This window comes from Trichechus manatus, unplaced genomic scaffold, assembly GCF_000243295.1.
Source record: "Trichechus manatus latirostris isolate Lorelei unplaced genomic scaffold, TriManLat1.0 scaffold00087, whole genome shotgun sequence".
NCBI classification, from domain to species: Eukaryota; Metazoa; Chordata; class Mammalia; order Sirenia; family Trichechidae; genus Trichechus; species Trichechus manatus.
Window position 1 is genome coordinate 7,934,710 of NW_004444023.1, and position 22,744 is coordinate 7,957,453.

Sequence of the window (22,744 nt, forward strand, 5' to 3'; positions counted from 1 at the left end):
AACTGTCGAATCCTTGCCGGCCGCCGTAAGCGGCTTCCGGCTGAATAGTCAAAAAGTAGAAGCAGTTCCCGGAAGTAAATGCAACGTTTCGGAATTCCTAGTGGTTTGAGAGAGAAACAGGTCGGTGTGTGTTTTGTCCTTGAAGCAGGGCAAGTGGTATATGTATGTGAAATAGTGAGGACACATGGAGTTCCTGAGGGGAGCTCCAGGGTGGAGGTGTGTGAAGGGAAGCTGGTGGGAATCGCTGCCTTTGGGGTCAGTCAGGAGGGGTGCACCTGTGTACAACAATTAAGACTGTCCCAACTGTCAGGGTAGGGGGTCTTCGCGGATCTCTCTGCTTGTAAGGGGTGGAGGTGGTATTTACGATGAATGTGGTGTCTGGTTCGGTTTCGGCATTTAATATGTGGCTTAGTGAAGTTGGAGCCGGGGGTTATGAACATCATAGGGAGTATCTGGTGCAGGTTTCGCATTAATCCGGGATGGAGGTGGTCTGTGTCTGTGGTTCAGAGGCTTGTGAGGCCTGAAGCTTTGGAAGCCCAGGACCTGGCTGGTGGTTGAGCTGAGATTGGAAGCTAGGCTCCTGGGACAGAAGGCAGTATAGTGCTTGGGCAGTAGTCTGAAACTTGATTTAGATAATGTTTTTCTCCTCTAATCCATGGGCGGGCTAACTATACCCATCAGCCTATGGCTGCTTTCGCTCTGCAAAAGAAAGTAGAGTTGAGTCGTTGTGTCGCGGAGACCTTGTCACCAAAGCTTGACATGCATTTCCACTTTCTACTTTGCTAACAGAATTTCTATTTTGTTAATTATTTATCCTTTTGGACATATAACCCATATCCCAGTTTATTAGTAAGTCAGATATCCCAGTTTATTGTTAAGTTATGTGGGTCCAGTTTCAGTTCCCATTGCTAGTGATAGAATTGGCACAGAAAATGAGTTTAGGTTTATTGTGCAATTCTAGCCAAGTATGTATCTGAAAATCTGCTTTCTTTTACATAGGCAATACTTGAATCTTTTTTTCCATGCAGATTATCATATTGTCTGATAATAACCTTAATTTTCTTTCCCACTTTGTAATGTATCTATCTTTTGCTTTATCATGATGCATTGGCTCAGCTTTTCCATACAAAATAGGAGAGTGGGGTGGTATTAGGATTATAACATCTTTGTCTTGTTGCCTGCTCATAAAATTCACTTGCTGTAGTGTCTAAAGTTAGCATCTTTCCAGGACGTAGGATGATTAACATATAAATCCACCCAGAATTTCAAATTTAATGACCTAAAGAGGTTTTTATATTATTTCAAGACTAAAAAATGCCTGTTTTATCTGGGTCATATCTTGCATTAATACTTTATATTGCACCACTTCTCTCTCTTGTTCCATCTCTCTACAAATATGTATATTTTATTAGTTTTTTCAGAGAAGAAGCTTTTAGAATTGTTCAGCTTTTGTTTAGCTTTTCTAAGTTTATCTTTTTTAAAAAAATTGTACACCTTAGTTAATGTAAAGGCAATATACGTGTAACCAACCAATACCCAAGGCAAGAAATAGAACATTGCCAGCACCCAAGTAGTGTTCTGTGATCCCCTTCCTAATTATATCCCAGCCTCACACCCAGAGGTCATTACAACCCTGCTCTCAATAGCAAGCCCTTTTTGGCTTTTCTTTATAGTTTTACCATGTAGTTAATTATTCATAATCAGTGTAATTTATTTAAGTTTGCCTATGTTCAACTGAGGATCAGAGCATATATATAATTTTTTTCTTGTTTATTATAGCTTAAATGAAATTTACATTTCATGTTAGTCTCCCATACAAAAATTTATACATTCATTGTTATGTGACCCTAATTGCTTTCCCCACACTGTGACAGCACACTCCTCCTTTCCACCCCTGATTTCTCATGTCCATTCAACCATCTCCTAACCCTCTCTGTCTTCCCATCTCACCTCCGGATAGAAACTACCCATTTAGTCTCTTATATCTACCTGAGCTAAGAGGCACACTCCTCACGAGTATCAGTTTATGTTCCACAGTCCAGTCCAATCCTTGTCTGAAGAGTTGGCCTTGGAAATTTTTTTAGTTCTGGGCTGATAGAGAATCCGGGGCCATGCTTTCTTGGTTCCTCCAGTCTCAGTCAGACCATTAAGTCTGGTCTTCTTACCAGAATTTGAGTTCTGCACTCCACCTTTCTCCTCCATCTGGGACTATCTGTTGTGTTCCCTGTCAGGGCCGTCATTGGTGGTAGCTGGGCACCATCTAGTTCTTCTGGTCTCAGGCTGATGAAGTCTCTGGTTTATGTGGCCCCTTGTGTCTTTGGTGTTTTTTCATTCTCCCTTACCCCAGGTGGTTGGGACCAATTGATGCATCTTAGATGGCCGCTGGCAAGCTTTTAAGACCCCAGACGCCACTCACCAAAGTAGGATGCAGAATATTTTCTTAATAAGATTTGTTAGACCAATTGACCTAGATGTCTCCTGAAAGCATGGTCCCCAGACAGCTACCCTTACTACTCTGTCCCTCAAAATGTTTGATTGTATTCAGGACACTTCTTAGCTTTGGTTTAGTCCAGTTGTGCTGACTCCCCCTGTAGTGTGTGCTGTCCTTCCCTTCACCTAAGATAATTCTTATCTACTATTTAGTTACTAAATAACCCTCCTCCCCCCAACCCCGTAACTATCAAAGAATGTTTTCTTCTGTGTTTAAACCTTTTCTTGAGTTCTTATAATAGTGGTCTTATACAATATTTGTCCTTCTGTGACTAACTAAATTCACTCAGCATAATGCCCTCCAGCTTCCTCCATGTTGTAAGATGTTTCACGGCTTCATCGTTCTTTATTGTTGTGTAGTATTCCATTATGTGGATATACCATAATTTGTTTATCCATTTGTCTGTTGATGGGCACCTAAGTTGTTTCCATCTGTTTGCTATTGTGAACAGTGCTGCAATGAACATGGGTGTGCATATATCTACTCGTGTGATGGCTCTTATTTCTCTAGGATATATTCCAAGGAGCGGAATAGCTGGATCCTATGGTACTTCTATTTCTAGCTTTTTAAGGAAGCGTCCAAATTGATTTCCAAGTGGTTGTACCATTCTACATTGCCACCAATAGTGTATAAGTGTTCCAGTCTGTCCACAACCTCTCCAGCATTTATTATTTTGTGTTTTTTGGATTAATGCTAGCCTTATTGGGGTGAGATGATATCTCGTTGTAGTTTTGATCTGCATTTCTCTAATGGCTAATGATCGTGAGCATTTCTTCACGTGTCTTTTAGCCGCCTGAATATCTTCTTTGGTGAAGTACTTGTTCATATCCTTTACCCATTTTTTAATTGAGTTATTTGTCTTTTTATTGTTGCGGTTTTGCGGTATCTTGTAGATTTTAGAGATTAGATGCTGATTGGATTTGTCGTAGCCAAAATTTTTTTCCCAGTCTGTAGGTTGTCTTTTTACTCTTTTGGTGAAGTCTTTTGATGAACATAAATGTTTGATTTTTATGAGCTCCCACTTATCTAGTCTCTCTTCTGGTGCTTGTGCATTATTACTTATGGTTCATATTCTGTTTATGCCACGTATTAGGGCTCCTAGCGTTGTCCCTGTTTTTTCTTCCATGATCTTTATCGTTTTTGATTTTATATTTAAGTCTTTGATCCATTTTGAGTTAGTTTTTGTGCATGGTGTGAGGTATGGGTCTTGTTTCATTTTTTTGCAGATGGATATCCAGTTATGCCAGCACCATTTGTTAAAGAGACTGTCTCTCCCCAATTAACAGACTTTGGGCCTTTGTCAAATATCAGCTGCTCATAGGTGGATGAATTTATGTCTGGATTCTCAGTTCTGTTCCATTGGTCTATGTATCTGTTGTTGTACCAGTACCAGGCTGTTTTGACTACCGTGGAGGTATAATAGGTTCTAAAATCAAGTAGTGTGAGGCCTCCCACTTTGTTCTTCTTCTTGAGTAATGCTTTACTTATCCGGGGCCTGTATAATTCATTCTTTGTAGCAGGATTTGCTCAATATTTGTGAGAGTCATTCGTATTGTTACACAGAGGTGTATTTACTTTGCTCTGTAACAAGAGTTGGCAAACTTATTCTCTGAATGGATAGATAGGAAATATTTTAGGCTTTGCATGCCACCTAAGGACTCTCACATGATTCTTTGGTTTTTGTTTGTTTTGTTATTTACCATTCTTTAAGAATGTAAACAGCATTCTTTGCTTGCAGGTTTGCCAAGAGTTGTACATGCTGTATAACGTTCTGTTGTTTGAATTTTTAGCAGTTTTTTCTGCTATTATGTATACTTGAGTTGTTTGAAGTTTGGACTAACTACAAATAATGCTGCCATGAAAGTATTTGTACATGTCTTGTGGTTCTAATGTACTCTCATTGTGGGGGAGTATATACTTAGATAAATACCAGAAAGTTAAATTGTTATTTCAACGAGTATAACTTCAGGAAACCCTGGTGGTGTAGTGGTTAAGAGCTACAGCTGCTAACCAAACGGTCAGCAGTTTGAATCCATCAGGTGCTCCTTGGAAACTATGGGGCAGTTCTGCTCTGTCCTATAGGGTCGCTGTGAGTTGGAATCGACTCGATGGCAACAGGTTTGGGGTGTTTTTTTTTTTTTTTTTGGTAAAACTTCAACTGATAGGTGTTGCCTGTTTCCTAAAGTTGGTGTAGCATTTTACAGTTTCTCCAGCAGAATAGTCACCATTTTATAGTTAGTGCTTTATGTGGCTTACCTAAAATATCTTTCTATACCCTAATGTGATCTTATCTTCTTAAATCTTTATTGATATACGTTTCTCATTGAGAGTCACATTTGATTCCAAATTGATATTTGTGTATGTTGTGAGGTGGGGATTAACCTTATTTTTTTCCTGCCACGTGTATATTTGATTGTCCATGTACCATTTTTTGAAAAGATACCTTTTACCCTGTAAGAATGGTATGGTGGTGTCTTAGCCCCTCTAACTTCATGAAGGGGGAGAATCATGATCAGTATTAGCCCAAGAGTTATTCATATGAGGTGGAGGTCAGACATACCTCCACTCCAACCTTTTACCAGTTCTAACACCAGCAGTGCCTCCTGTAGCACTCTCTACTTCTCTGCTGGGTTCAATAATTTGTTGCTGTGGTGCGATGGATCACTTTTGTGTGGCCTTTTTTCACCATGGTCTTGTAACTCCCACCCAAGTGACTGAGTGGGACCATGCAAATAAGGTCTGTGGAATCATAACGAACAGATTGGTCAGTTTTGCTGAAGGCACTCAGCTCTCTTGCTCTGTAGGTTGGCATGCCATCTCGCTCTGTGGGCCAGGGAGCCCATGATGCTGTCTTGTCCTGCTCTCCTGGTTCTGTTGCTGCCTTTTCTCTGCCACACTTGCCAGTGCTTCTCACCGTCTCACACTGTCTCAGTATTATAGCTCTTTCTGTCTCCTGGGTCTAGGATGTTCTCAGCAGAGGGACCCTGAGTCCAAAGGACATGCTCTTTTCCTGGCTTTTCTTTCTTGATGGTAGTGATGTCTCCTTTCCACTTCTGGGATTCGGTCTTTTTAAGCCTAGGAGGTGACCAATCCCCTTGCTAGGGTTCACTACACCTTATTGGAATGATCCAACCCCTGCAGTGGTTCCATGCACGCTATTTGCATAATCAGCGGGCTGTCCTATACCCTTGGTGGTCCACAAGTACCTTCTTTGCATAGTCCCATGTTAAAATGGCAGGAGGGCTGTGGCGTCTGACCTCCTCTGCTTCACAAGGGGGAAGGAGAATCAAGATCAACAGCCCAAGGCTGATTTCTTGTCCTGGCATGAACCATTAACTTGAAATTTGTCTCTGAAAATAGTGGGTGCTGACAGACCAAAGAAAGAGGTAGGCAACTCCAGGGTGGCAGCAAAGGAGTTTCTTAGGGAGACTTACATACAAGGCGAGCCCTGGAGGGCAGCAGGACCAAAGCAGATCTCTGCATCCCACAGTCGGAGGACAGAGGTTTTATAGTGGTGGTGGACAGTAGTAGCTACAAGCCAGGAGTTTGCACAAGAACAACTCAGCAAATGGTAGTGAACTGGCAGACCACATGAGGGCACTCATGTTTGGCCTCACAAAGTCTTTTTCCTCTTCAGTCCACCCCTTGAGGTCAGCTCTTACAGTCTGGCATGCTTCCTTGTGTCATAGTATGAGAGACCCTGTTCCTTCCCGCTGGGAACAGATATAGAAATGGGATTGGCCAGGTGCCATATGGTGCCCATGTATGTGTAAGAGACAGAAAGTTATTGTGTGCCCAGAACAGGGGGAAGGTTTCTCTGATAAGGAGAAAGAACTGAAAGAGAGAAGGTGACACAATTCCCAGCCTTCTTATCAGAGAATGCTCTGGGCCCAAGGCCTTTACTTTGGCTGCCTGATGGGAGGCGTAGAGGAGGCAGACCATTCCCCCAGCATTCCTATGAGGCAGAGATCAGACATGCATCCTTTCACCACCATCTTCACCAGTTCTGACACTAACCGTCCCTCCCACGGCACTCTCTATTTCTCTGCTGGGTTCAATAATTCATTGCAATGGCCACACAGAACTCACAGATGATACTCACGATTATGGGGTTTCTTAGGGAAGTAACAGGTTACAATTCAGGTTCAGGAATGCTCAGGAAACAGTTCTTCTGTTAGGACAACCTCGTCTCAGCCATGCCCACAGGCATGCCTCTCTCTGGCCCCATGGCCTCTGCCCTGCTCAAACCGAGACCCATTGCCATCGAATCAATTCTGACTCATAGCAACTCTATAGGACAGAGTAGAACTGCCCCTTAGGGTTTCCGAGGAGTGCCTGGTGGATTCGAACTGCCTACCTTTTGGTTAGCAGCCAAACTCTTAACCTCTGTGCCACCAGGGTTTCCCTGCCCCGTTCAGGCAAATGTTAAAAAGTTCTTTTAGCTCTGCCAATAAGTGCCTTGAGGCTCCACTCCACCAGTAAGCCTAAGCCTGAAAGTAGCTTTGTGGGTAGGCAAACCTAGCTCCACCAAGTGTCCAGAGGCACCCTACTCCACCAGCAAGCCTCCTGCCCAAAGGCACTCAGCTTTCTTGTTCCATGGGCTGGGAAGCCAACTGCATCGTTGTCTGCTGGTGTCTCCTGCTGCCTTTTCTCTGCCACCACTTCTTGATGTCTTCAGTGTTAGAGCTCTCTCTCTCTAGGTCTCCTGGTTCCAGGAGCTTCTCCATGCAGAGATCCTGGGTCCAGAGGATGTGCTCCGCTCTTGGCTCTTCTTCCTTGGTTGTAGTGTTATCCTCTCCCTGCTCTGAAATGGGCTCTCTTTTAAGCCTAGCAGGATGGCAGAACTGACCAATCCCCTTGTTTGCACAGTTACACCCAATCACTTGGGTGGGAATTACAAGACATAGAAAGGCCACAGAAAAGCGATCCATCACACTGCAGGCACCCCTTGGCTTTTCTACCATGGTTCTTTCACACTTGGAGGATAGCTTCCCCTTCCCAATGATTTTACCAGTCCCAAACGGCCATTAACAGTCCTGTGGTAGGGCAAGAGAGTCCTAAGAGTGCAGTTACCCAGGTACCAGCCATTCAGGTCTGCTGCAGGTGTCCATCTGATATGGTCAGGTTCTCCAAAAGTCATCTTGGCTTCACCTTTCGTGGTGTCTGATAAAATTTAACTGAGAAGATTATTCCCTGTCTCTGAGCCTCATGAGGTATCAGAATAGCAAAACCTTTAAGGAACTTTAGCTTCGGCCGTTGTATTCCACTCCAGCAGTGCCTCCCCCTTAGTCCACTCTTTAACAGTTACAGATTCTACAATTAGGTTTAACAATTACAGTTAACCCTGTTAACAATCATTACAGCTGAATCATATCCTATCAGCATCTCCCTTACTGCCTCTTCCCAAACCCATCAGCAAAAGAGGACTCTATTCAGTGGGGATCCCCCTTTGTTCCCCTCATTTTAAGTCTATGCATGCCCATGAAAGTATGTAAGCTAGCCACTTCATGCCTTTATCTTCCCCTATTTTTGGTAGCCAATGTTTAAATTACCTGTCTCTATCAAACTAGTACTGAGGAGACAAGTTTGTTCCTTGGTCTTAAAGAGTCTCCTGTTCTGGTTGGAACTTTGAGTGCCTGCATCCATAAGCAAAGGCCAGTCTAGAGAAGTCATCAAATTATAGCAATCAACAGCAGCTCGCAGTGTAAAACATCTTTCTCTTCATTCGGTTGGGTTCTCGTCAACTCATTCCTAGCCATCCAAGCTAGGTCACAATGGGTAGCCCCTTCTCTCTCTCTCTATCATCCCCACAGCCCCTTGCCCTAGGTCAACGGGCTCCACCCATAAACTCAGGAGCCAACACAACTCCGTTTCTTACCAGCCAGCCCTTCCTAACCTAACCCCAATGGGCTAGATCAACAGTTGCCACTGGAACATGTCCAAACTCAGCCCGTCTCTTTCTTGCTGCACTTTTCCCACATCCACTCATGGGTGGACTCAGGTGGTTACTACAAGCGAGCATACCAAGCTATCTACTTGAAGGCTTCCTTTAAACTTCCAATCCTGGTAGAGGGTTTCTTCTGATGGGCACTGACCTTTCCTGCCTCGATGTACCCAAAGGCAAACTGTTTGTTGAAAATTAAAAAAGAAAACCATTCTTTTTTTTTTTTTTTCTCCTGCAGATCCTTCCTTCAAATCCAAAACTTCTGTTCTCTCAGCATTTCTGAAAAGGTTTGCATGTCTTTTGAAATGCAAAATATGAGTGGGGCTCAGGTTTGCACAGGGCTACTGCATTCAGACCAACAGCCTGTGTTTCTTTTGGGCAAATCCTAGTTCCCCTTTTAGCATATCCAATCAAATATTGGATGAAGGTGGAGTTACATGCTCTCTGTTATCTATAATACCCAGTATTCATTTCTATTATACATTTAGGTCTGCTTTACAACACTAGGTAGGAGAAGCATTCAATATCCATACCGTTACCATTACCCGTTGTCACGAGTCAATTCTGACTCATAACCCTATAGGACAGAGTAGAACTACCCCATAGAGTTTCTAAGGAGCACCTGGTGGATTTGAACTGCCAACCTTTTGGTTAGCAGCATAGCTCTTAACCACTACTCCACCAGCGTTTCTCCAATATCCATAGTACATTCAAATAAACACATAACTTTCTTTGAAAACATTCCAGTTGCATCTTCTCCACCCCTTGACTGTCTTCCCATTCTTATGCATATGGTCTTTGGCCTCTGGCTGGGTGGAGTCAGTACACCCTGGCCTCCTATCAGTCATCTTGCTTATCTGGCCTGGCTTTAGCCCCCAGGCCACTCCAGATGCTGCTTTTCTCCCACAATTACCTTATTTGCACAGTCTCATTCACTTGGGCAGGAGTTACAAGACCATGGCAAGAAAGGCCACACAAAAGTGATCCATTGCACTGCATTCCACGAAATCATTTTATGGGAGTCACAGAACCATAAATGGCTAGAAGACCATATTAAGTAATTCACTGTACTGCATACCCATAACACTGCGCATTCTGAATCTTAGGTTTTATTTCCTAGGGTTGTAAAAATTTTTGGGACACCAAATACAGGGATTGTCAGCTATATTGGGCACATCGTGTTCAGTGCCATGAGCAGTGATAGCATTTGGGCCCATAGATAGTGTATCACTCAATTCAGTTTTCCCTTTCAGCCCACAGGTCTTGACTCCCAAGTCCAAGAGAATCAATTGAAGGAAGGAGGAAGAAGCTGCAGGATTTTGGTATTGTCATTTCTGGGGAAACCCTTGACAGGAGACTGAGATTTTTGAACAGAAATTTAAAGCTGGTTCAGAAGATACAAAGAGCATCCCAATTTCTGGCTACTTGCTGAGAACAAAAAACAAAACAAAAATGATCAAGGCCCAGGTGACTTTTGGTTTGTTTTATTCTTTCCTTTGTTTTCTATTGTATTTGTAGAAGCCTGAAAAATATTTATTCAATTAATCTGAAAAGTATCAATTTGTAAAAGTAGGAGCTGGAGAGAAATAAACTTTGTCTCTGACTTTAACATCAGGCAAAGCAGGATCAGGAATATACTGTTCATAGGATTAACACTAAATTACTGATGTTGCAGCATAATATGTCAATGGCGGATCCTGTGGGTTATATTAGCTGTCAACTTACATTTAATATCTCTGGCCAATACAATGGAATCATTATAATTTATATGATACGCACTGATTTTGAGAAGAAAGTAGATCAGTTCCTCGGATGATTTCAATATTTTATGCTACTTTGGTCTGAATAAATTTCTTTGGTGGTTCTTCCTACAGGTGATTTAGTAGATGATGTCCTGAACAGCAGCATTCTCATACATGCAAAAGCAGGTTTCCTGTGGCTGTTTCTTCCAGGGTTTTTCATGCGACCCTTGTAGGAAGAGACCAAGCAAACTCAGTAGACAGAGGAGACCAATGCAAGTTGACCTATCAACTCAGCCTTGTGGTGGTCTGGGTTTATTTAGGAATTAGACCTGATCATCCTTGGAAAATGGAAGCATTACCCAGCTTTCTAATGGTTCTCAATGAACCTTTTTTTGAGTACAGATTTGGAAGTGGGGAGTTGAAAGTACTGTTGTTCGGTAATACCTGGGGCTGTTGGAATGTATGATTGACTTTAGAACTTCACCTCGTCTTAGAAAGTGCAGAGTTATTTCCCCTTGTTCAAATCCAATTCTTATTGTCCTTGTTAAAAAAAAAAGTCTTTATAGTTTTAAGTACACAGATGCCTCATAAATATATTTTAAATATAAAAGACTGAAATCATAACAAAATACATATCATAAAATATAAGTTCCTTCTTCATACACTTCCTTCCTAATTTGTTTTTTTAAAGGTTGGCAATGTTTACTTTCTGCATTGTGTGTGTGTGTGTATACCAATTATATTTTCACGTGAATGGAATCATATTCCAAAGACCATAGCAGCCGACATGAAAGGACTCTCTTTTGGACTAAGGTGGCACACTTTGAACCTCTAAAGAGAAATGACTGCAACTTATTGAGGAACATTTCTATGAGTCTGTAGTTATATCTGAAAAAAAATAACGTTGGGAGTTGGGAGACAACTAAGTATTTGATTTGAAAAATAATAATGGGGTGCAATCAAACGTATTCTTTTGTGTGTGGGGGGGAGGTGTAAAATGGGGATAGTAATAGTAGCATCAGAACCCGTCTAACTTCAGGGTAGATAATGTGAATCAAGATTAATACAAAGCTGATTCCCATGAGGTGGGGGGAATACATACCTCCACCTTGTAACCTTTTTACCAATTCTAACACCAGCCATCCCTCCCCTGACACTACTTTTCTTCTGTGTTTGGTATCGGTTGCAATGGACACATAGAACTCACAGACCATACTTACAGTTAAGTGGTTTATTAAGGAAGTTACAGGGTACAGCTCAGGATCAGGAAGCATGTAGGCATAGTCTCCCTTCTTCAGTGCAGGACAGCTCTCAGTTCCTCTCCACCATGCAGGCCTCCTCTCAGCCCCCTGAGAACAGGCCTCCTCTTGACACCCTGATCACAGGCTCCTCTTGGCCACCTCAAGACAGGGTCCTCTTGGCCCTGCTGTCTTTCACCACCAACTCTGCCACAGGGCCCCTTCTTGGCCTGTCACCACCAGCTCTGCTGCTGGCCCTCTTCCAGGCCTGTCACTGTCTTCAGTATACCACCCTTGACCTGTATTATAGCTATTTTAGGAGGTTGCTTGCCTCCTTTCTCTCTGCTGCTTCTCTTTTCTCCCTTGCCCTTTCTCCTTTCTGTTCATTCCTGCTTCCTGTCTTCCTGCTTTTTTCTGTCTGAAAACCTCTGAGGGATTGGCTGGTTGTATCTACAACTCCTTGTCAATTTCAAGGCATGGCCCTCCCACCAGGGCCACAAACTGACCAATTCCCTTTCAGTAGGCCACAGACACTTCATTTGCGTAGTCCAGAGTCACTGCATTTGCATAGTCTATTAAGCAATCCCTGCAAGGTGCATGCCTATCACAGGTCATGCTGCAGCCCAGGGCCAGAAAGTATCAAACCATCCTTGATTACAGCTAACCCAGAAAATGTCAGTCAACCTGAACAAAAGTAACAAACCTCTGAGATAGAAAACCAGGGCAAAGATAACTCCTAAGGGCTTAGGAGATATGAAAATGCTAAGGAGGCAGCATCAAACCTCCTCTGACATCACAAGGAGAAGGAGAATCAAGATCAACAGCCCAAGGCTAATTTCTATGAGGTGGAGGTCAGATATGCCTCCACCCTCCAACCTTTTTACCAATTCTGACATCAACCGTCCTTCCGAGGGCACTTTCTTCTTCTCTGCTGGGTTGGATAATTCATTGCAGTGACCACACAGAACTCACAGACCATACTCACAGTTATGAGGTTTATTAGGAAAGTAACAGGTGACAATTCAGGTTTAGGAATGCTCAGGATAGGATACAGTTCTTCGATAAGGACAGCATCTTCTCAGCCATGCCTGCAGACTGGACCCTTTCTTGCACTTGGCCTCTCAGCTAGTCTGCCCTGCTTGGGCAAGTGTTACAGAACTCTTTAGCTCTGCCAGTACATCCCGGGGGGGCACCCACTTTGCCAGTAAGCCTCAGCCCGAAGGCACTTAGCTCTCTCACTTCATGGGTCAGCAAGCCTAGCTCCGCCAACAAGTGGCTGGAGGCACCCCAATCCTTCAGGAAGCTTCCTGCCCAAAGGCTCTCAGCTCTCTCACTCAATGGGTTGGGAAGCTCACTACACCGTCTTGCACTGTCTCCTGGTTCTGCAGCTATGGCTTCTCACTGTGTCATATTGTCTCCGGTGTTAGAGCTTTCTCTGGCTCCTGGGTCTAGGAGATTCTCAGCATAGGGACCCCTGGTCCAAAGGATGTACTCTGCCCCCATCTCTTGGTGGTAGTGAGGCCTGCCATTTTCCACCTCTGGGATGGCTCATTTTAACCCTAAAGGGATGGCAAAACTGACCAATCCCCTTGTTAGGGTTCCATATAATTTGAATGGCCCCACTGCCACAAGAGCTCAGTGCACTTTATTTGCATTATTAGGAGGCTGTCCAATCCCCTTGGTGGGCCACAAGCACTTTATTTGCATAGTCCCACTCAGTCATTTGCTGGTAGTTAAACAAGACTGTGGCTAGAGAGGCCATATAAAAGTGATCCATCACACCACACACCATATATCTAAAAGATAACCAGTAATTTTCAAAGTAAAACAATCATTGGACTATTTTAGAATCTGCTTAGCTTAAGTCTTTTATTCAGCAAAAAGTGGTGATTTTTGAGTGTGTAGTTGTATCTTTGAATATTTCTTCTCCCTTCTATTTTCTCTTTCAGAAGTTAATAGATAGGATATGCTAGACATTCTCACTCTATCCATGTTTACTAATTTCTCATTTATGTTTTCTTGCTGTCTGCTACATTTTGAGTAGTTTTATCAATTATACATTTTATTTTACTAATTATCTGTTTGTTGTATTTTATATGCTATTAACCTATCTATTGATATACATACATAATGTGTGTATATATGTATATATGTGTGTATTAAATTTATTTTTCACAAATATTCCTAATTATTTTAGTCTCTTTTTCTTTAAGCATTCTTTAATAGTTTCTATTATTCCTTTCAGCATATTAAACATTCTTATTTAACGTGTACTTTTTCATAATTCTAGTATCTGAAGCTCCTTCAGTGTAGTTTCTGATACAGGTTTCCCCCGCTATCCGAAAATAGGGTGTTCCTGTGAAACCTTTTGTAAGCAGAAATGTCATAAAGTGAAGAAGCAGTTACCATTAATTTATATTGGAAAAAATTTTGAGTGTTCCCAGCTCCAAAAAGTAACCTACAAAATCATACCAAGTAACACATAAAACCTAAAATAACACTAACATATACTAAAAGCAGGAATGATATGATAAATACACAGCCTGTATAATTGTAGGAATAATGTATGTTCAGCTGCTTGATGCTAAGATGCTGAGTGTATTTCCCAGCAAAGGAGCTTGGCGACGCCACTCTCGATGGCCGGGGTGCGTGCTTTCTCTTTAATGGTTTTCTGCAAAAGAAACACTGAATGCTATTTCTGCTTTTCACTTTTTTTCGTAAAAGCGTAAATGAACAAATTCTTTATGAAGGATCATCACAAAGCTGGTTCCTATGAGGTGGAAGTTAAAGATGTCCCAAATGTCCAACTTTTCCAAACTGCTGTACCACTCCATCATCTCTAACCTCAACTCCTCCTCCTCTCCTCAGTACTCCGTCCCGTCTTGGGTTCTGTAATTTGCTGCAATGTCTCACAGAACTCACAAACTGTCAAGGAAATGACCCATGCAGTTGTGGAGGCTGGCAAGTCCCAAATACAGGAGTCGGGCATCGGGCTGGAGGCTTCTGACTTGTGGTTGTAGGGGCTGATGAGCCCAAATCAGCATGTCAGATGACAGGCTGCTGGCTCATAAGGCTGCAGAAGCTGGCATATTGGTCAGATGATAGGCTGCTGGCTCAAGTTCTAAGAACCAGAGGTCAGATGATAAGCCGGATGCAGGATCCAGAGGAAGAGAGAGAACTTTGAGTATTCATATATATATTTGATGCAGACCATACCCTCAAAAACACTCCCCTCACTTGAGTAAGGCACTTCTTGAATAAGGGTGGTAAGGGTGGTGACGGCGAAGGGTAGTGACTTGAGTCACCCTCTAGTAAGGTGGTGATTCAATACATCCCACCCTAATCCTGCCTCATTAACAGAATGGCAACTCACTTTCAAATGGGATCATAACCATAGGCATAAAGGCTAGGATTTATAACACATCACAAAATGGAGGATAATTAGATTACAAAATGAGGGACAATTACATCAGACCACAAAGTGGAGGATGATTACATAACTGTCAAATGACATCATTATGTAAGTGCCAAACCACTGAAAATCATGGCCCAGCCTAGTTGACACATAACCTTAACCATCACAGGTTCCATGCACCTTATTTGCATTAGCAGCAAGCTTTCCAGTCGTCTTGGGCCACAAGCACCATATTGCATGGTCCCACCAAATCATTGTGTGGAAGTCACAAAGACTATGGCTAGAAGGACCATATTAAGTAATTCACTGCACCGCAAAGTGAAAATCCTTGTCGGGTTTCTTTTGGTTAGTGAAAACAGGTACTAATGTAGGTTTTTCATAAAAGCCAAGTGGTGTAAAGTGAACTTTTAAAAAGCATGGGACACCCTGTATTGGCTGTGGAGGCTCATGTTAAAATTAGGGACATATTTTATTCCCCAAATGGCATTAGCTTATTTAGCACGTAGCAAATTGGTAGCCAAATATGCACTGTCATGGATTGAATTGTGTCCCCCCAAAATGTCAACTTGGCTAGGCCATGATTCCCAATATTGTGCGATTGTCCACTATTTTGTCATCCGGTGTGATTTTCCTATGTGTTGTAAATCCTATCACTATGATGTTAATGAGATGGATTAGTGGCAGTTATGTTGATGAGATCTACAAGATTGGATTGTGTCTTAAGCCAATCTCTTTTGAGATACAAAAGAGAGAAGTGAGCAGAGAGACATGGCGACCTCATACCACCAAGAAAGAAGCACTGGGAGCAGAGCGGGTCCTTTGGACCTGGGGTTCCTGCGTGGAGAAGCTCTTAGTCCAGGGGAAGAGTGATGACAAGGACCTTCCTCCAGAGCCGACAAAGCGTTTCCCTGGAGCTGATGCCCTAAATTTGGACTTCTAGCCTGCTAGATTGTGAGAGAATAAACTTCTGTTTGTTAAAGCCATCCAATTGTGTTTCTGTTACAGCAGCACTAGATGACTAAGACACACACACATATACGTGTATACATATATATATGTATATATGACTTTTAAACATATTCTTTATAATTTTGTCATTATAAATGTAATTATACAGTTTGAAAATGTGGGAGTAGTAGCAACATCAGAACCTGTCTAACTTCAGAGCAGATAATGCAAATCAAGTTTGGTCCAAGGCTGACTCTTACGAGGTGGAGGTCAGATATACCTGCACCCTCCAACCTTTTTACCAATTCTGACACCAGCTGGCCCTCCCACGGCAGTCTTAACTCCTTTTCTGGATTCGATAATCCATTGCAATGGCCAGACAGAACTCACAGACCATACTTAAGTGGTTTATTAAGAAAGTTGTTGTTAGGTGCTGTCAAGTCAGTTCTAACTCATAGCAACCCTATGTACAACAGAATGAAATACTGTCTGGTCCTGTGCCATTCTCACAATCATTGCTATGCTTAAACCCATTGTTGCAGCCACTGTGTCAATCCATTAATCCGTTAAAGAGGTAGCAACCTGGAATCAGGATCAAGAAGCATGTAGGCAAAGTCTCTGTCCTTCAGTGCAGGACAGCTCTCAGCTCCTCTTGACTGTGCAGGCCTCCTCTTGTCCACCTGAGGACAGGTTCTTCACCACCCCCTTAGTACAGGCTTCTCTCAACTCTCTCAGGACCTGCTTTTCCTGGGCCCCTCAGGACAGGCTTCTCTGCCCTGCCATGTATTGCTGCTGGGTTTGCCGCTGGACCCCTTCTGGGCCTGTCACCATGGGCTCTGCCACTGGGCCCTTTCTGGGCTTCTCACTGTCTTCAGTGTTACAGCCCTTGACCCATGTTACAGCTCTTTTAGGAGGTTCCTTGCCTCTCTGCTTCTTACTTCATCGCTCTTCTTCCTTCCGCTTCTTCTTGCTGTTTCTCTTCCTGCTTCTTTTCCATCCGAAAAACCTCTGTGAGGTTGGTTGCTTATATCTACAAACCCCTCATCAGTTTCATGGCGTGGCCCTCCCATCTAGGCCATGAACTGTCCAATCCACTCTCGGTAGGCCACAGACACTTCATTTGCATATAGTCTATTGAACCAGTCCCTGCAAGGTGCATACCAATCAGGTAAGGCTGCAACCCAGGGTCAGACAAAAAGTAAAGTTGTTTACAGCTTGCCCAGGAAATACCAATCTGGACAAAAGTAACAAACTCTCTGGGGAAGAAAACCAAAGCAAATGTGCAGTGAGATCTCTTTTGTGTGATCTTTCTCGCCATGGTCTTGTAACTCACCCCCAAGTGATTGGGTGGGACTGAGCAAATAGGGTGATTGTCGCCCACCGAAGGGATTGGTCAGTTTTGCCATCCTGGGCCTGAAACGAGCCACACCAGAGGCAAGAGAGGAAGATCCCATTACCACCAAGGAGGGAAAGCCAAGAGTGGAATGTGTCCTTTGGACTCGGGATCCCCTCAGTGAGAAGCTCATTGAACCAGGAGACCGAGAGAGAGAGTTGTAACACTGAAGACGGCAAGAAGCAGTGGCAGAAAAACAGTGGCAGGAGAGACCAGCAGGATGGTGCAGTGGGCTTCCTGGCCCATGGAGCAAAAAAGGCAGAGGCTGAGAGGCAGAGAGGCATGTGGCACAGCTGGAAAGAAGCTGTCCTGATGGAAGAATTGTATCCTGAGCATTTCTGAACCTGAATTGTAACTTGTTACTTCCCTAATAAACTCCATAATCCTGAGTACTGTCCGTGAGTTCTGTTTCGTAATTGCAGTGAATTAATTAAACCCAGCAGAGAAGTAGAGAGTGTTGTGGGAGGGATGGTTGGTGTCAGAATTTGTAAAGACGGAGGAGAGAGGAGGCATGTCGACCTCTGCCTCATAGGAATCAGCCTTGGGTTGTTGGTCTTGATTCTCCTTCCCCCTTGTCAAGTTAGAGGAGGTCAGATGCTGCTTCCACACCACTTTTACAAAAGGTAACTCCTCAGGGCTTAGGGAAAAAATCTCTCAAGCCGTTTTTTCCAAAGAACCAAGGCAAAAGTCCACATAAAGAAATTCATTTCACCATGTACACCACATACCTTTTGAAATAAGATGATTAGTGGGTTGCAGGGGTTAGGTAGGAAAGGAGGGGGGGAAGTGTCTGAGGCTGTAAAAGGGTACCATGAGGGATCCTTTTGATGTTACTTTTGTATATTTTTTGTGTGTCGTAAAATATATATCAAAAAAATTTGCTGTTTCAACGTGTCTTATGTATACTATTCAGTGACATTAATCACATTCACCATGATATGTGCCTGTAAAAATGGCATGGGAGTGGTGTCTGACCTCTAACTTCACAAAGGGGAAGGAGAATCAAGATCAACAGCCCAAGGCTGATTCCTATGAGGCGGAGGTCAGACATGACTCTTCTTTCCACCATCTTTACCAGTTCTTACCCCAACCGTTGCTCCCATGGCACTCTCTAGTTCTCTGCTGGGTTTGATAATTCGTTGCAGTGGCCACACAGAACTCACAGACAATACTCATGATTGTGGGGTTTATTAGGGAAGTAACAGGTTACAATTCAGGTTCAGGAATGCTCAGGATACAGTTTTTCCATGAGGACAGCCTCTTCTCAGCTATACTCACAGGCACGTCTTTCTGGCCCTTGGCCTCTGCCCTGCTCGGGCAAGTGTTAAAAAGCTCTTTTAGCTCTGCAGATAAGTGCCCAGAGGCACCCTATTCTGCCAGCAAGCCTCTTGTGCAAAGGCATTCAGCTTTCTTGCTCCATGGACTGGGAAGCCCATCATGCCATCTCCTGATGTCGTTTCTCTGCTACTACTTCTGGATTACTCCCCACCCCCATCTCCTGGTTCCAGGAGCTTCTCAGTGCAGGGATCCCAGGTCCAAAGGATGCGCTCTCCACTCCTGACTGTTCTTCCTTGATGGTGGTGGGATCTTCTCTCTCCCATCTCTGAGGTGGCTCATTTCAAGCCCAGCAGGATGGCAAAACTGACCAATCCTCTTGCACGGTTATTTGCACGGTTCTACCCAAGTGATTGGTGGGACCATGGCGAGAAAGACCACACGAAAGCTATCCATGACACTGCCGTGCCCTTTACTATATTCTGTTTTTTAATTATGGTGGTTGCAGGAATCTACACATCTGATAAAATTGCGTAGAGCTCAATAAACACAAACATACATATGAGTTTATGTAATCTTTAAATAAGGTGGAGTTATTGTGACAATGTCAATTTCCTGGTTATTTTATTTTACTATAGTTATACAAGATGTTACCATTGGAAGAAACTGGGTGAATAGTATATGTGCTCAGTCTTTATTATTTTTTACAACCCAATATGATAACTACAGTTATCTCAAAATAAAAGGTAAAAAAAATTGATATAAAAGATAACAAATATTTTCGATGTAAAACAATCATTGGACTATCTTACAATCTGCCTGCTACAAGTCTCATTCAGTAAAAAATTATTTTTGAGCGTGTAGCTAGAGTTTTAGATATTGCTTATCCCTTTATTTTCACTTTATGGATAGGCATATGTTAGACATTCTCATTCTATCCATGTTTTCTAACCTCTTTTTTACATTCTGTCTCTGTATACTACATTTTGGGTAAATTCATCAGTTACACGTTACATTTTACTAATTATCTGTTTAGTGTATTATGCTGTTAACCTGTTAATATACATACATGTGCATTTATATATGTATGTGTGTGTTTGTGTGTGTGTATTAAATTTATTTTTCCTAAATTGTCTTTGCATCCCTGGTGGCGCAGTGGTTAAGAGCTACAGCTGCTAACCAAAAGGTTGGCAGTACGAATCTATCAGCTGCTCCTTGGAAACCCTATGGGGCAGTTCTACTCTGTCCTATAGGGTCACTATGAGTTGGAATCAACTCAGTGGCAACGGGTTTGGTGTTTTTGGTAAATCGTCCTAATTATCTTTTACATTCTTGATCTTTAAACATTTTTGATAGTTTCTTTTATTCCTTTCAACTTGCGGTACCATAGATCACTTTTGTGTGTCCTTTCTAGCCATGGTCTTGTAATTTCTATCCAAGTGATTGAGCAAGACTGTGCAGACTTGGTAATTGTGGCCTACCAAAGAGATTGGTTGGTTTTGCCATCCCAGTGGACTTGAAATGAACTACCCTAGAGGCGAGAAAGAGAAGATTCCATCACCACCAAGGAAGAACACCCAGGAGCCAGCATATCCTTTGGACTTGGGATCCCTGCACTGAGAAGCTCTTGGAACCAGAAGACAGAGAAAGAAAGAGATGTAACACTGAAGGCAGCAGATACTGGCAGGAGAGACCCACAGGACATAGTGGACTTCCTGGCCCAGAGACTGAGGGCCAGCTAGAGGCATGCCTGTGAGCCCGGCTGGGAAGAGGCTGTCCTGATAGAAGAACTGTATCCTTGAGTGTTCCTGAGCCTCAGTTGTAACATGTTACTTCCCTAATAAACCCCATAATCGTGAGCATTGTCTGAGTTTTGTGTGGCCATTGCAATGGATTATTGAACCCAGCAGAGAAGTAGAAAGTGCTGTGGAAGGGACAGTTAGTGTCAGAATTGGTAAAGATGGCGGAGAAATGAGGCATGTCTGACCCCCGCCTCATAGGAATCAGCCTTGGGCTATTGATCTTGAGTCTCCTTCCCCCTTGTGAGATTAAAGGAGGTCAGACACTGCCCTCATGCCATTTTTACACAACCTAATAAACACATAGTTTCCTAATAATTCTGACATCTGAAGCTCCTCTGTAGTTTCTTATATTGGCTGTGAAGGCTCATGCTGAATGTAGGAACACGTTTTAGTCCCTGAGTGTCACTAACATATTTATCATTTAGCAAATCAGTGGCCAAATACATACACACACACACACATGAATATGAGATATTTCTAGGTTACCAAGAGGACTTAACTGCAACTGCTACACATGACAAAAACTTCTAATTTGATGAGTAGATGGATGATTGAATGCTTAATTACAGAATATATTGTGAGGAGTTTTCTTCTTCTACAAGGTATTTAAAAAACAACATTACATATATAGATACACATATATAGAGCAAGTCAGTAAAACAGTTTTCTTCACATTTCAACCATACCATCGAAAGGAAATCACTTTATTAAATGGGACCCTGTTATTACAGGAATCAGTGACATTCAACGATGTGGCTGTGGAGTTCACCTGGGAGGAATGGCAGCTCCTGCTCCCTGCTCAAAAGGACCTGTACCAGGACGTGATGTTGGAGAACTATAGCAACCTGGTGTCTGTAGGTGAGGACAGCTTTCTGGTGTCACTCAAAGAGCACCCTGTCCATGGCTTTTATTTTCTCAGATGCTTAAAACTGGAGTATTTATGCTGCTTTTAAGTGATGTATTCTCAGTCTACTATCTGACTCTAGAGAAAAATCTTCACTTTTTAAGCATGAAAATTCTTTTATCCCAAATGTAACGTTCTGTGTTCTTTACAAACCCAAGCTCAATTTGTTATGTCTAAGAGTTTTATCATTTTCCATGAACAGGGTATCAAGTTAGTGAACCAAATGCACCATGCAAGTTGAAAAGAGGAGAACAACCATGGCCTATACAAGATGAAATCCATAGTCAAAACTTTTCAGGTGAGCAAGCAAGCACCAGCAAGGGGTGGAAGGCTGTGCAAGTTATATTCTAGCCAAAGAAGGTGTCACAGCTGTGAAGGGTGTCTGAAAATATGTAAGAGAGTGTCTTAGTTGACTAGTGCTGCCATGACAGAAATACCACAAGTGGATGGCTTTAACAAAGAGAAATTTATTCTGTCACAGTTTAGGAGGCTGGAAGTCCAAATTCAGGGTGTCAGCTCCAGGGGAAGGCTTTCTGTCTTTGGCTCTGGGGGAAGGTCCTTGTCACCAATCTTCCCCTGGTCTAGGAGCTTCTTAGTGCAGGGACCTTGGGTCCAAAGGACACTGTCTGCTCCTGGCTCTTCTTGCTTGGTGGTAATGAGGTCCCCCTCCTCTCTGCTTACTTCTCTCTTTTATATCTCAAAAAAATTGATTTAAGATACAACCTAATCCAATAGATTGAGTCCTGCCCCATTAACATAATTGCCTCTCATCCTGCCTTATTAACATCATAGAGGTTAGGATTTACAGCACATAATCACCTCAGATCACAAAATGGTGGACAACCACACAATATCAGGAATCACAGACTAGCCAAGTTGACACACATTTTTGGGGACACAATTCAATCCACAACAGAGGGCTTCTACATATATCTCTCCCTGTGTGAGACCTCTTTTTCTTTATTGCAATTTAGAGAAAAATATACCCCTCTATGTCTGAAGGATTCCTGGAGGCGCAACGGTTAACGGACTCAGCTGCTAATCAAAAGGTTGGCAGTTGGAACCCACCAGTTGCTCCATGGGAAAAAAGATCTTGCAATCTGTTCCCATAAAGATTACAGCCTAAAAAACCCTATGGGGCAGTTCTCCTCTTTCCTATATTGTCACTATGAGCTGGAACATCTCTTCTGAGATTAGATCCATATATTTGCTTTATAGCTTGATGTTTTTCATATGATTACAGTTTTATTATAGCAAAAAGATGCAAATGAGGAGACGCATAGGGCAAGATCTGCTAATGTTCCCAATGTGGAGTTTCCATGTCCCAAAAAGTGTTGTGCTACCCTGACTTACATCGCTATCTTTCACCAATTGGAACCTCATAGGGCTTTTGTGTCCAGAACATTTATTGTGGACGCATTGTCTAGGCATGATCGATTGAATCAGTCTACTTCCCCTGAGATCAGCTGATATCACAGGGTGATCTTTCTGGCCTGACCGGCTCTTACCTTCATCACTTCATTAGCTGTCAGGTCTTGTCTGGAAACCTACAGATAACAAAGGTGCCTCAATTACTCAACACATTAACACAT

At 42.7% G+C, this 22,744-nt stretch overlaps 1 protein-coding gene and 1 long non-coding RNA gene across 2 annotated transcripts in view; one reads left to right on the plus strand and one right to left on the minus strand.

The window, feature by feature from the left end:
• Positions 1–22,744, plus strand: part of LOC101349213 (zinc finger protein 350-like) — a 27,546-nt gene continuing 4,802 nt past the window's right edge. The window contains exons 1-4 of the mRNA XM_004381733.3: positions 1–120; positions 9,689–9,902; positions 20,980–21,106; positions 21,355–21,450. Coding sequence (XP_004381790.2) covers positions 9,888–9,902; positions 20,980–21,106; positions 21,355–21,450 — 238 coding nt within the window. The 5' untranslated portion in view covers positions 1–120; positions 9,689–9,887. The remainder of the gene's footprint in view (positions 121–9,688; positions 9,903–20,979; positions 21,107–21,354; positions 21,451–22,744) is intronic.
• LOC111821520 (uncharacterized) overlaps positions 21,828–22,744 on the minus strand; it is a 17,113-nt gene continuing 16,196 nt past the window's right edge. The window contains exons 2-3 of the long non-coding RNA XR_002824907.1: positions 22,661–22,699; positions 21,828–21,848 (exon numbers count right to left, since the gene is read on the minus strand). This is a non-coding gene — a long non-coding RNA (uncharacterized LOC111821520). The remainder of the gene's footprint in view (positions 21,849–22,660; positions 22,700–22,744) is intronic.